General features: G+C 35.7%; 1 protein-coding gene and 1 long non-coding RNA gene across 2 annotated transcripts in view; one reads left to right on the top strand and one right to left on the bottom strand.

The window, feature by feature from the left end:
* LOC109070554 (GDNF family receptor alpha-2-like) overlaps positions 1–12,547 on the top strand; it is a 71,047-nt gene that overhangs the window by 30,613 nt on the left and 27,887 nt on the right. Inside the window, exon 3 of the mRNA XM_042764879.1 lies at positions 9,092–9,169. Coding sequence (XP_042620813.1) covers positions 9,092–9,169 — 78 coding nt within the window. The remainder of the gene's footprint in view (positions 1–9,091; positions 9,170–12,547) is intronic.
* LOC122146415 overlaps positions 4,288–12,547 on the bottom strand; it is a 52,729-nt gene continuing 44,469 nt past the window's right edge. The window contains exons 2-3 of the long non-coding RNA XR_006160970.1: positions 4,866–4,998; positions 4,288–4,763 (exon numbers count right to left, since the gene is read on the bottom strand). This is a non-coding gene — a long non-coding RNA (uncharacterized LOC122146415). The remainder of the gene's footprint in view (positions 4,764–4,865; positions 4,999–12,547) is intronic.

Here is a 12,547-nt window from a genome sequence, read left to right as displayed (position 1 = left end):
ATGCGCATTCAGTCAAAGAAAGGCCTTGCGTTCTCATCATGACTGATTTACAAGAGCTACATTGGATAAACAAATCGAAAGCGGAACAAATCCGCGACACCGTTATACACAGCACTGGGTGATACAGTGTGAAGAAAGCAGTCGAATTCCCCAAAGAATCAATAACAGAACAAACGCCACTGATGTGGAAACCAGGAAAAACATTGTTCAATAAACACAAAATCTCCACCATTCACCATGGATTTAACAGTAAAACTACAGCAACAACTTGTGGCAGAAATGGTCTAATGTTTTCGAGTGATTTTAAATGCGTCACACAACTTTTCCAAGCACTTCAAAGCTTTAAGTATTACCGAATTTGAAAGTTATTTTTAATGTGATGATATTTGTTCATCCTTAATAGGTTTCCCCCATGTATAAAACTAAAAGTTTTATAATGTAGGAAAGCAAACACTTATAAAAAAAAATAAAAAAAAGATATTAAATGACCACTAGTAGATGGCTGCAGAGAAGTACTGTACTTATAGGCCATTTCCACTCCCTAATATAGCCTATATATTTTTGTATTCATTAAATTTTATTTAGACATTATGAATGACAGTAATAAAAGTACATTTTATCAGATGTAATACATTTATTAACTCTTCTACCCACATTCAAACACAGGTTAATAAAGCCTGGCAAAGACTGTACCATCTGCGACAGCTCAGAAAATTCAGGGTTTTGCCAGCAATCCTGAAAACTTTCTATTCAGGGGCCATAGAAAGTGTATTGACTCATTGTATATCAGTGTGGTATGGGAACAGCTCCAGTCAAGACTGCAAAGAACCGCTTAGCAGAGCGCATCTCAGGGTCTGCTCTCCCCGCTCTGCAGGACATCTACCTCAAATGCTGCAAAAGCAGAGCTGTTAAAATCATCAAGGACTCAAACCATCTGGTAAGTGCTTCCGTAGCCTGATGGCTAAAACTGAGAGACTTAGGAGGAGTTTCTTCCCCCAGGCCATCAGGCTCCTAAACTCAAACCAAGCCTCTTAACATCCACATGTCTCCACTTAATAATCACTTAATCAGTAAGATATTCATCATTCTTTACCTCATATTGACATATTGACAGTGTCACAACCTGTTTGCACATTTGCCTCTTGTACATTCCTGTGTATCTTAATATTTAAGACTACAGTATACTTTCATGCACATTTTATTTTCTATTCTATATTTAATTGTACAGTATACTTTTTTATAGTATTTAATTATTTTAATAGTTTACTTTATTTCTTTTTTTCATACCTATATTTATGTATATTTTCCTCTGTGTTGTATTCTTTAATAATTGCACTGTCCATGGAGCAGACCTGACTCACATTTCACTGCTGGTTACATATTCTCTATATAATCGTGTATGTGATGAATAAAAATCTTGAATCTTGAATCTTGAAAAAAAAAAAAAAAAAATGTGATACGCGATACCTTGTTAAAAAATGTGATATTCGATATGCGATACGATATTGCTTAAAGTGTGAAAAATCTATTTAAATTATATTAAAAAATATTTAAAAATGAAAATTACATAACCAATTTGTTTCCCATTCTTTCTTGGAAAAGAAAGAATCACTACAACTTCTGAAAGTGACCAGCAGTGTTTTAGCAGAACAAAAAAATAAATAAAATTATGTCACAAATCAGAAAATGTCATTTTAACATCAATGTGAGCATACCAACAAAAAAATGAATGACACTAATTTTATATCATTTTGACTTTGCTTTTCATACACTTTAAGTACTTCTTCATATACCACAGCAAAAACTATAGTCTGAGAAAGTTCAAACATGATTAAAGGCAAGTGAACGGTCAGTAAAAAAAAGAAAAAAAAAGGGGGAAAAAAGAACAAATACAAAATTTACAAGCATAGATAAAATAAACAGTAATATTCAGGTACAGAAATTTTATAATTAAGTGTACAATAACACTGCATAGTGTTCACTGTATGAATTAAATTTTGATTAATCTTTGTTATAGCTGTTTTGATGTTTGATTAACATTAGGCTGCTGTCCCTTTAAATCCGACTGCACGGATCCAGTATAATGATACAAATCCGATTTCTTTTTCAGCTGTTTACATTAATTTAAAACATAACTAACTGAGTTTACAAGAATGATCGTCGGGACGGGCACTATTGACATAATTCTGTGTGTATGTGTCTGTTCAAACATAAGGAGGAAATTAATTTGGTGTTTGCGCGCTGTCTGAAATGCATCTCTCTCTCTGTGTGTGTGTGTGTGTGTGTGTGTGTGTGCGTGCGCTTTGCATGTATGCTGAACTGAAGATACGCTGTGCAAGATGCGGCTTGTGCGCGCGCTTCAGGTGTTAGTCAGCAAGATGAGATGGAAGAGAGTTGTTTTCTGCAACTTATTGCACTTAATAACTCTTTTTAATGTCAAGCAATTCTCTGCTATATGCGTTGTACTAAAACTTTGACCTTTTGCAATGTGTTGATTTAAGTAGCCTATTATTAAAATGATTCAGATATCGCACACCGTTGCAATATGCATATCGCGATTTTTACATTTGCGATATTTCGATAATTTGGATATATCGTGCAGCCCTAGTTCCAGATAATAAAGTCTATCCCTGCTGTTGTCCGTTTTATCTTCTATGCCATGTTCAAAAGCTTACATATAAGATCGAAAACTTAATGGGTCTCCATCGAATACTGAAATCTCTTCAGAGGGGAGTAAAGAGTGTTTTTGCTCAAAAACCAGAAGCTCAGCAAAATCATTTTGCCTCTGTGTCAAATTTGAAAGATTCATACTTGTAGGTTCAACATCTGTATTACTGGCAGATGGATTTAGAATTGGTACAGCAGGCTTGTCAGGTATTGCTGCTGTATCATCAACATTGTAATTCCTTTGTGCAACTTGATCAGGTTTTTGAGGTTGAAGTATCCTTTGTAATGGAGTTTTTTAGGATAGCTCCAAGCTGAACAAACTTAAAAGATGGTGAAGTTCCTGATGGTGTTTGATCCTGAAATCTGCCTAGAATTCTCAGCAACATACTTTTCAAGATTCATTTCATCCTTAGGTTAATAGGATTGCTGGGAATTGACAGAATGGGCATGTGAACTTGGGCTTGCTGTTGTTTCAGAGTCTTCTAAGGCCTTCAGTTTAGCATCGTTTGCAGCTAGGTCATGTTCCAAATTGTCTAACCCAAGTCTCATGTTCAAAGCAGCCTTTTCCATTTTAAATGCCCAAGAAGTGCTAATTTATCAGCAGCTACTTGTATCCTCATTGATGATATATTTGAGCTGTGAGAACTACAAGATTTATGTGACCTTTTGGACACATTCAAAGCACTATTGTTTGGCTCAATATGCGTTTGTGGATCCTTTTGAATATATGCTCAATTTCTTTGATAACATCAGGTTATCAATATCAGGCTCTTGCACAAGCTTATGAGCAGTCTTGAATTCAGTAAGTGAAACAAAAATGTCTCCAGACATTGATTTATTGATTCCAAATCATCACCATCAGCAAGCAATGCTTTCACTTCATTCATCTTACATGTGCACACACCAAGCTTTCCCCTATGCATAGAACTTAGGGATGCAATGCTTTGTTCAATCTCAACACTTTCATTTTGGGACATTTCATCAGCCATGCTTGACACAAACAAACACTACCAAGTATCCAGATATCCATAGAATCAACAGTCCACAGTATGCACATAAGCATCAACTTCTTGTATCATGCTTTGATCAAAGCCAAAATTCTCAACAGCAGCTCTTAGAAATAAGTTCATCAATCAGCTACTCATGAATTGGATGAGTTTCAGAATCCTTTAAGCTGCCAATGCATTCCACAGATGGCTTGGTCATTCCATAATGCAGGCCTTGATTGGGCCTACCATATTTCTAAATGTCCTTATTGGTAGTTTGTTTTTTTTGTTGTTGTTGTTGGTTTTTTTGACTAAATATAGCTATGTAATTATAAGTTCTGCAGTAATAATAAAAAAGAAGATAAGAGGGACAGGTGCACTAACACCTCATAGCATCAGTAACTCCACAACCCTACCTAGTACGTTTTCCTCAGCGTTTGCAATATTTGTAATATATCCACAAAGGAGATAGAAGATCTCACCTTTGGCGAAGACTGTTAATTTTACACTCAAAAAATGTAAGTATTACTACTTAAAAATTAACATTACCTCAGAATGCATTGCTAGCCCACCCCAATACTAATAAATACTAATAATTATAAATGCTGACCGATAATTAATTTAGATAGATAGATAGATAGATAGATAGATAGATAGATAGATAGATAGATAGATAGATAGATAGATGAATAAAAGATTAAATAAAAGTAACCATGAAAATAAATAAATACAAATCATCGACACATAAAAAACAAGGTTTTACTCAAACTTTTCTAACAATTACAATTGCAGGCAGTGAAGCCATGTCCTACTGCATCTCAACAAAGCTGTGCCAATTCTGCAGCTTTATTCTGATGAAGCAGGTAACCACCGTGCCCACCTTCACCTGCCTCTGCCGTCAATCACGACCATCATTGCTGCAGTCAGACTGAAACTGATCATGGATGAGAAAGGGACATCGAGGCTGTCCTTGTCTGAGTGCACAGAGAGTATGAGGAAGACCATGATGATGCCCCTGAACCACACAATCATGAACATGTGCGGGGGAATCTGATAGTCTCTGTGTCTGCTCCAAACATTTGTGTGCCTGCTCTCCATGAGCACTACTACCTGTAAAACATTAACACAAAGTAAAATGCTTTAAATCTCATGTTGTCAGCATTTATTTTCATATGCTTACAATTACATGATAATTTTTGTCAGTTTCAATACTTTTGTGGTGTAGTGGGCAAAACCACTGAACTGGTCAGCAGAAGGTTGCTGGTTAGATCTCCGCAGTCATCACTACCAGTGTGTCCTTCAGCAAGGCTCTTTTCTCCCGTTTGCTGCAGGGGGATTGGGGTCCCTGCAATAAGAGCACCGTAATAAGTCACTTTGGATAAAAATGTCTGACAAGTGTATAAATATAAATTGTGTGATTTTTGTAAATCCTTTTTTGTATCTTGGGCACAAATGCTAAATAAAGCTGCTTATTTCTTAAAGTTTATTTCTTTATGGTACTACTATAATATAAATGCATCCATATATTTCATTCAGTTTCTATTTGGGGGGTTTAATGTGTTTGTTCACCCAAACATATAAATTCAGTCATTATGTACTCCCCTCCACACTGTTCAATCATTGTTTTTTTTTCTGACCACAAAAGGTGATTTAATTAAGTTTGTCCTGCTGGTTTGTGTCAGTCAATGAAGCCTGATTTTCAGAAGTTTCATGACTTTATTTGATGATGCTTTTGAAGCTTCTGAAACTCTGGCTCCGCTGACTGATGTTGTATGACCCCCTGGCTCTGGGATCACTGACGATGAAGAGACCACAGCAACATCTAGCTCAGATGAGGCAGTAAGAGGTGGAGTGATGGAGCATCTCATCCATGGCACTGAACCATTTCCAGGATGCTGCTGTGGATTCTCCATCCTCAGTGCACACACCACTCTGCAGCCATTTCAGATCCTACAAAAATGCACAAACACAATACGAAAAGTCATTTTAACAGCACAATGTCTGTTGTTTCAGTATTAGAAATAACAGAATGATCTTACTTTATATTTTTGTTTCAGGAATCAACAATCAGAAAAGTGCTGTGATAACTCATTTAAATAAACTAAAGGATTAAGACATACTTATTCGCTCACCTACTGCTTTTCCCCTACTATCTAGTAGGGAAGTATGCCATTTCGGACGCAGCCTATGTGATTTTCTATGGAATCTGTCAACTCAAATCTGCAGACTGGCTCTGACGCTAGTTGATATCAGAGCCAGCAGCAAATCTCAGAAGATCTGGCTGAGGTGAGGTCACTCTAGTAGTCTCTCGGCAGGTTCATGAATGCTGAACGGCCACTGGAGCTCACATCTCCGAAAAATGTCAAAGCAAATTATTAAAAAAGACATTATCTTTATTAACAAACCACATATTTGAAGTCTAAACAACTACATTCTCACCTAAAAAAAACCGTATAAAAATATTGTGGATTTGGGTGTCCGCCATGACGCTTGCTGTGAGAAATGCCACAAGCAGAGTGATATAAACGGTTTCTGTAGTGATATTGGGTAAATATCTCATAAGTGGAAAGACCCCTCAGCCAGTCAGATTCGAGGACCAGAAAGAACCGTTTTTTTTATTTATTTTTTTTTTGGATCCCAACATTCTTTGGAATTTCAATGTTTGGAACCACATAAGGGAATTTAATCTATGTTTTGATCATCGTTCTGAATCCAATACGTAAGTAGTCTTTGACAAAAATCACAATTTTCTCAGTTATTTTTGAAGGGTTGTTTAAAATATGAAATGTAGTTATATTTTTAGATCTGCTGCCTTCAGGATAAAAACAAGCCAATCATATCAATCAGTTATTTTCCTGTTTCTGCAAAGTAATTTTTGATGATTGAAGGCCATTTTTTTCTCTTAGTTTAATCCATTTTAGACACAATTCTATAAACTCCTCATTAATGCCATATAAACAGAGTAAAAATCCTGATAGGTCAATTGTATGACTCTAAAATATGGCAGTTCATGCATTTGAAATCTTTCCAGCATCCCAATTCCAAGTCTAATTTCAGTATCTTAGGAATGCTCTCCATCTGTTGAACTCTTCAAGTCACAGCATTTTTTAACAGTGCAATGGACAAAGTCAGCGGCAAGGACGATGTCAGCGTATGCTTGTGTTCTCTGAATTGTTAAATCTGCTTACTCGAGTAACTCGCGGCCAATAAGCACTCTTTTGCATTTATCATGTCAGCATCTGTGCTCTGTAATGCCCTGCTGAAAACTCTCAGCAGGATCAACTTTTGAAGATTACACTCACCTAATTTATGCTAAATACATGCCTAGTACACTCCACAAATATGACGGGGGACAAACGCCTCTATATCCCAAGATTTATGTGCCCACTTATTTTATGCCACTAGCGGTTCCCCCTCTGGAACTTCTCAATATTTTCCCCTGTGCAGGCACTGTGGGCTGGTACAGCAGAGATTAAGGCTGTGTGTGCAGGAAAAACTCACTGAGGAGCAGAACATAAAGGTGGCCACACAGCAGCAGCAGAGCTGGGAGGCGGATAGCGGAGAACTACAGTGACACAGCAGATAAATTCTTGATCCAGGATGATCCCATAAAAGAATTCCGAGCCAGAGGTGCATTTGGGGTGCACACAAAGACCCTGCTGAGACCAAAGGGTCCCCTGAGCCCATTGGGATGGGAAAAGTGACACACAAACTGGGGATGATGATGATGTTGAGAACCATCATAGGGTGACGAGAGCACCTGGCATCACGGTGTGGAACTGTGACCGGCACATGGCACCTAAACCTAGCCAATGCACACAAGTCATTATTTACAGCTGGACTAAGTGAATCTGTGACTGATGTGACCTTCATCTTCATCTATCTTTCAAAAAATACAAATTAAACCCACTTTTATTGGGTTTTACAGTCACATGTGAAACTTGTTTGTGAAATCACCACCAGATGACTGAAACCATTTGCTTAATAAAGTGGAAATGTGATGTATTTACTTGTAAATTAATATAAAAAATAATGAAACAAATGACTTTTATAGTTTAATAACAATAATAATATAGCATTATAACACTGAATCTCAACTAATTAGTCATTATATACCTCACATACTGTGTACCTCATGACCTAAAGCCGCAGATGCGATCAGTGGCATTTTATTCCTGATAACAGTGGAAACAACTTAAAATATGCCTTAATTTTTGCTCATACAGATAAGAGTAATACATTATTCAACACTTTAAATGGTCAACTTTTATTTGTATACACTCACAATATCAACAAAACGTTGTGCTTTTGTAAAATAAAGAAAACAGGATGTTTTATTTTTTAAGTGAACTACTTCACCCAAAAATGAAAATTCTGTCACCATTTACTCACCTTTAAGTTGTTCCAAACCTGTATGAATTTCTTTCTTCTGTTGAGCACAAAAGAAGATATTTTAAAGAAGGCTGGTAACCAAAAATTTGACGGTAACCATTGACTTGAATAGTATTGGCGGGGGGGGAGGGGGCTGCTGTGTCAGTCTATGGCTACCATCAAAACCATGTTTGGTTTCCAACATTCTTCAGAATATCTTAGTTTTACGTTTGTACAGCAGAAAAATTGTGATACGTTTGAAAAAAAAAAAAAAACATGAGGGTCAGTAACTGATGGCAGAATTTTCATTTTGGGGTGAACTATCCCTTTAATGATATAAATCAGTCTAAATCCCACCAGATTAGAAGCAGACTGCTAGGATTGGTACATGACACAGGGTGCATTCAATCCTGTATTCCCCAAATGAGCACCATGTGTTAATGTGTCTGGAGAATTTGTGCTAACCACCCAACAGAAACTTTTTCTATGGATCTCAAAGGAAAATATTAAATAGCCAGACAGCTGGAAGTCTTTATTTGACAGCCTCAGATCAGTCTGTTGAAGGTCTAGTGTCACAGTTTTCATTGTTATAGCGACACATCTGCTGGGACCAGTTAGCAGATTGGTTGCACTTCTTTGTGGGCTCCAGCTCAAGGCTCTGGATTAGATAACAACAGACTTTCTGGACACAACCAAAGGGATGCAACACTGGGGAGCTAATTTGTGATTGCTGGCCAGAACAAATCTAGACAAAAGACTGCTGGGCTGTAAGAGTGTGTACTTGAAACAATGATAGAGTTTATACGAGTCTGGCCATTTGAAAGTATTATTTTAAAGAATTAAGAATTTGTATTTATCCACATAACCTTTGCAAGATGTAGATATATTTGTAAAGTATTCGTCAAATACAGTACTTATTAATTAACCCATACGCCCTGTCCTAAGGGTAATATATTCCTGTAAAACAAAAAAAAAAATAAAAAATAATTGCTAATATCTAATATTTCTGTTTTTTTTTTTTTTTTTTTTAATGTTTTTAACACACTGATGCGCTGTTTTTTATTTTGGAGAAGAACTGTATGAGACATCCCCATATGAACCAATGCATCTCTCTGATGAGTTTCGACTCGCCTCCATTATTTCTGGTAAGTAAAGACATCTTAAGAGCTTTTCTATGTTTTTCAGTGGCCAGTTTTTCTGTTCAAGTTTAGCACTGTCCTTTATGTTCATACATATGCTCATACTCTCAGATAGTTTAAGTGTGAATAATTGATTTTTACAGACCTACAGTGTGCAGCTTGATGTTACATTAGCACAGTCAGCATGATGGAAATGTCCAATTGTATCATGTCAGCAGTGAAAATAATTATTGCTTGCATATGCCTGTATGCTTCAGTGTCCACAAATGATAGATAGATAGATAGATAGATAGATAGATAGATAGATAGATAGATAGATAGATAGATAGATAGATAGATAGATAACATGCTTTTGATAAAAGCGATCATGTCTTTACCAATTTCAGTCCATTTAAACATTTCTGAAAAAAAAAAAAAAATTGCTAAATAAAAATATATTAATCAAATACGTTCCAGCAAACACATATATTCTTATGAAGATTATGTGCTATACGCTAATTACGCAGTGGTCACCATCCATTCACTGAAGCACAACCTTAATTAATTTTGAACAATGTAAATGTTACTCTGTGTATTAGTCATGATGGCTATTCAAGAAGACATCCAAGGAGAATGAAATTACTCCATTTTAATCATAATTGCAGCTTTGAGAAAGGCTATGAATAAAACCTTCTGTGATTCATATGTTTTACCTTAAGTTTTTCTTTCTCATTCATTGTCACCTCCAAATATTACATTTCCTCACAAACCAGCCTCACGTCACAAATACATGCTGGGGCTGTTGGAATACGGTTCATGGGAGGCAGAAACCCGTTTGCAAGACTTTAGGTACAAAAGCTGAACAGAGAACACATATATAGAAAATAAAACACGCTGTGGTCTCGCTTGATGGCTTTTAACAAAAGCTATCCCCGACACGGGCACAAAAAAAAGCTATTTTAGTTTCCTATTCCTTATGCGGCTATTCATGTTTTCCATTTTTTTCAATCACAGGAGAGGTAATCTGTAGCCTTATATAAAACCGACTAGAATGCCATCTGAAAAACCATCTCTACAGGCTGCAGATGCTTTAGTATCACATACAGGCACATATGCAATCATATCGAGAATTATTTGCAATGTCAGGGATATTTAAGGTAGTAAATGCACTAGGAGAAAATGGTATGTTTTCATATGTTATAGGCAAGGACGTATTTTGTGAGAAGAGTTTCAATTATTTCTGCAGCATTTATCTTACACCTGTTTTGTGGTTCTGCCCTTTTACAGGTCCTTCTCAAAAAATATGCTAATTTTTTGAGATAGGAATTTTGGGTTTTCATGAGCTGTATGCCAAAATCATCAGTATTAAAACAATAAAAGACCTGAAATATTTCAGTTGGTGTGCAATGAATCTAAAATATATGAAAGTTTAATTTTTATCATTACATTATGGAAAATAATGAACTTTTTCACAATATGCAAATTTTTTGAGAAGGACCTGTATATTTCCACATAAGAAATACACATCATGAAATATAAATTTGGATTTGGCACTTCATTTTAGGTTTCATATTAGAGACAATTGCTTAAATGCCTTCAACTATGAACATTTGTTTGAATATTCTGTGCTGGAAATGGCATTTTAAGCATTTTTGGAACAAAATGGCAGAATCCTGTATCTAGCTTTCATATGTATTATTGTACTGTATGTATTTTAAATACATACAATTAAATAATATGTTCACACTATTTGCAGCTTAATTGGAAATGAAGTGCTAAAAAATTACTGACACATGGATTTTTGTGCATATATTTATTTTCAAGTTATTCACACACCATTGGTAAATAAAAATAGCAAGCATCACAGACAACATTAGATTGCACTTTGGAAAAATTATTTTACAATTTTTTTTTTTAAACATGTAGTTGCAAAGCTTTTGCAGATGTTAAAAAAAATAAATGCTGATTCAGAATAGTCCAGATTTCTGATCACAAACTGAATAATAAACCAAGTTTTACATTTTACATGTTTTTACGCTCCCTGATCTCCCCTAAATATGACCAGCTGCTTCAATCTACAGTTTAAAAGGTGAGTCAAATACAAAATGTGCAAGATGCAGTCTAAAATCAGCAGATTTTCTCCAATGAACCCAAAACAAAATCAAATATTATCCATTCATAATTCCTTTCCCTCTCTGGCGAAAGCCCCCATAAGCTGGCTTTCCTTGAGGATTTGTAGAGACCTTTTCCTTCTGACACAAGATTAGATGAATGTCAGGGCCAAAACAACAGACACAGGTCACACGTTTCGCTTCAAAAGCAGGACTGGAAAAGCACTCATAACATAAAAATAATCAGACATCTTGTTACATGGCTCTCCTGTTCATTTGTCAATGAACAGATGACCGCTCACATCTGCTTGGTTCTTTAAACCAAAGAATTGAAATCAAACCCAGGTATTATAGATTCTCAAGACAGGAAGGGGAGATAAGAGGATAATAGAAAGGGACTTAAAAAATATTGCCACACTAGAGAGAGCAGTGCAACATTAAAGGATGTTTTCAAGGAGTGTTTCCAATTGATTACTGTGGAACAGTCAGCTAAGATGGGAGTGATGTTGAAAGAGTGTTTATGCTCTGCAATTGCCAGCAGATTTGAAAGCCAGAAAAGGTTCTCAGGAGCATGGATTAATTTTTATTTTAACCTGCTGCCGGGTGCATGATAATCAGATTTTACTGAAATGGTTTATGGTGAGTGTGATGAATAATAGAAAAGACAGTTTCAGGTGTATGGACAGCACTTTTAAAACTAGAGATATAAACATGGAAAGAAAGAGAGTCCACGTAAGAATCTCAGATTTAGTCCTTTGAAAGATCTCAGAAAGTCTATAATAGCTGGAGGGAGTCAACCATTTGCATTCCCATTCACCATTAATGTTAGTTTAGCCATTAAGATGTGCAGGAAGTATTCAGTCAGAATATTTTTGAATGACCAACAATACAAGCATTTTATTAAAATAAAAAATAATAATAATAATAATAATACTTCCATTCAGAATGCACACAATAAATTGACTCTAATGATCATAAAAAAAATAAAAAAAATAAAATAAATAAAAATAAATCTAAATAAATAAAAGATGTTTTTTTGAGCTTTCTATTTATCAAAGGATCTTGGATAGCACTTTATTTTACGGTCCTGTTCCGCATGTACTGTACATACTATGTGCTTATTATAGCAATTACAATATCTGGGTAATAACTAGGTACTAACCCTGAAGGTACTCCTAGACCTAACATTAACCAATGTAGGCACCTTATACTACAGTACTTTTCCTCATACTGTTTTACTCACATAAAATTACTCTTTGAATTAAAGAGGGGTTTAGTACACCAATGGGATACA

Source organism: Cyprinus carpio, chromosome A10 (genome assembly GCF_018340385.1).
Source record: "Cyprinus carpio isolate SPL01 chromosome A10, ASM1834038v1, whole genome shotgun sequence".
Classification (NCBI taxonomy): domain Eukaryota; kingdom Metazoa; phylum Chordata; class Actinopteri; order Cypriniformes; family Cyprinidae; genus Cyprinus; species Cyprinus carpio.
The sequence above is the reverse complement of the archived record's forward strand: the minus strand, read 5'-3'. Positions and strand labels throughout refer to the sequence as shown.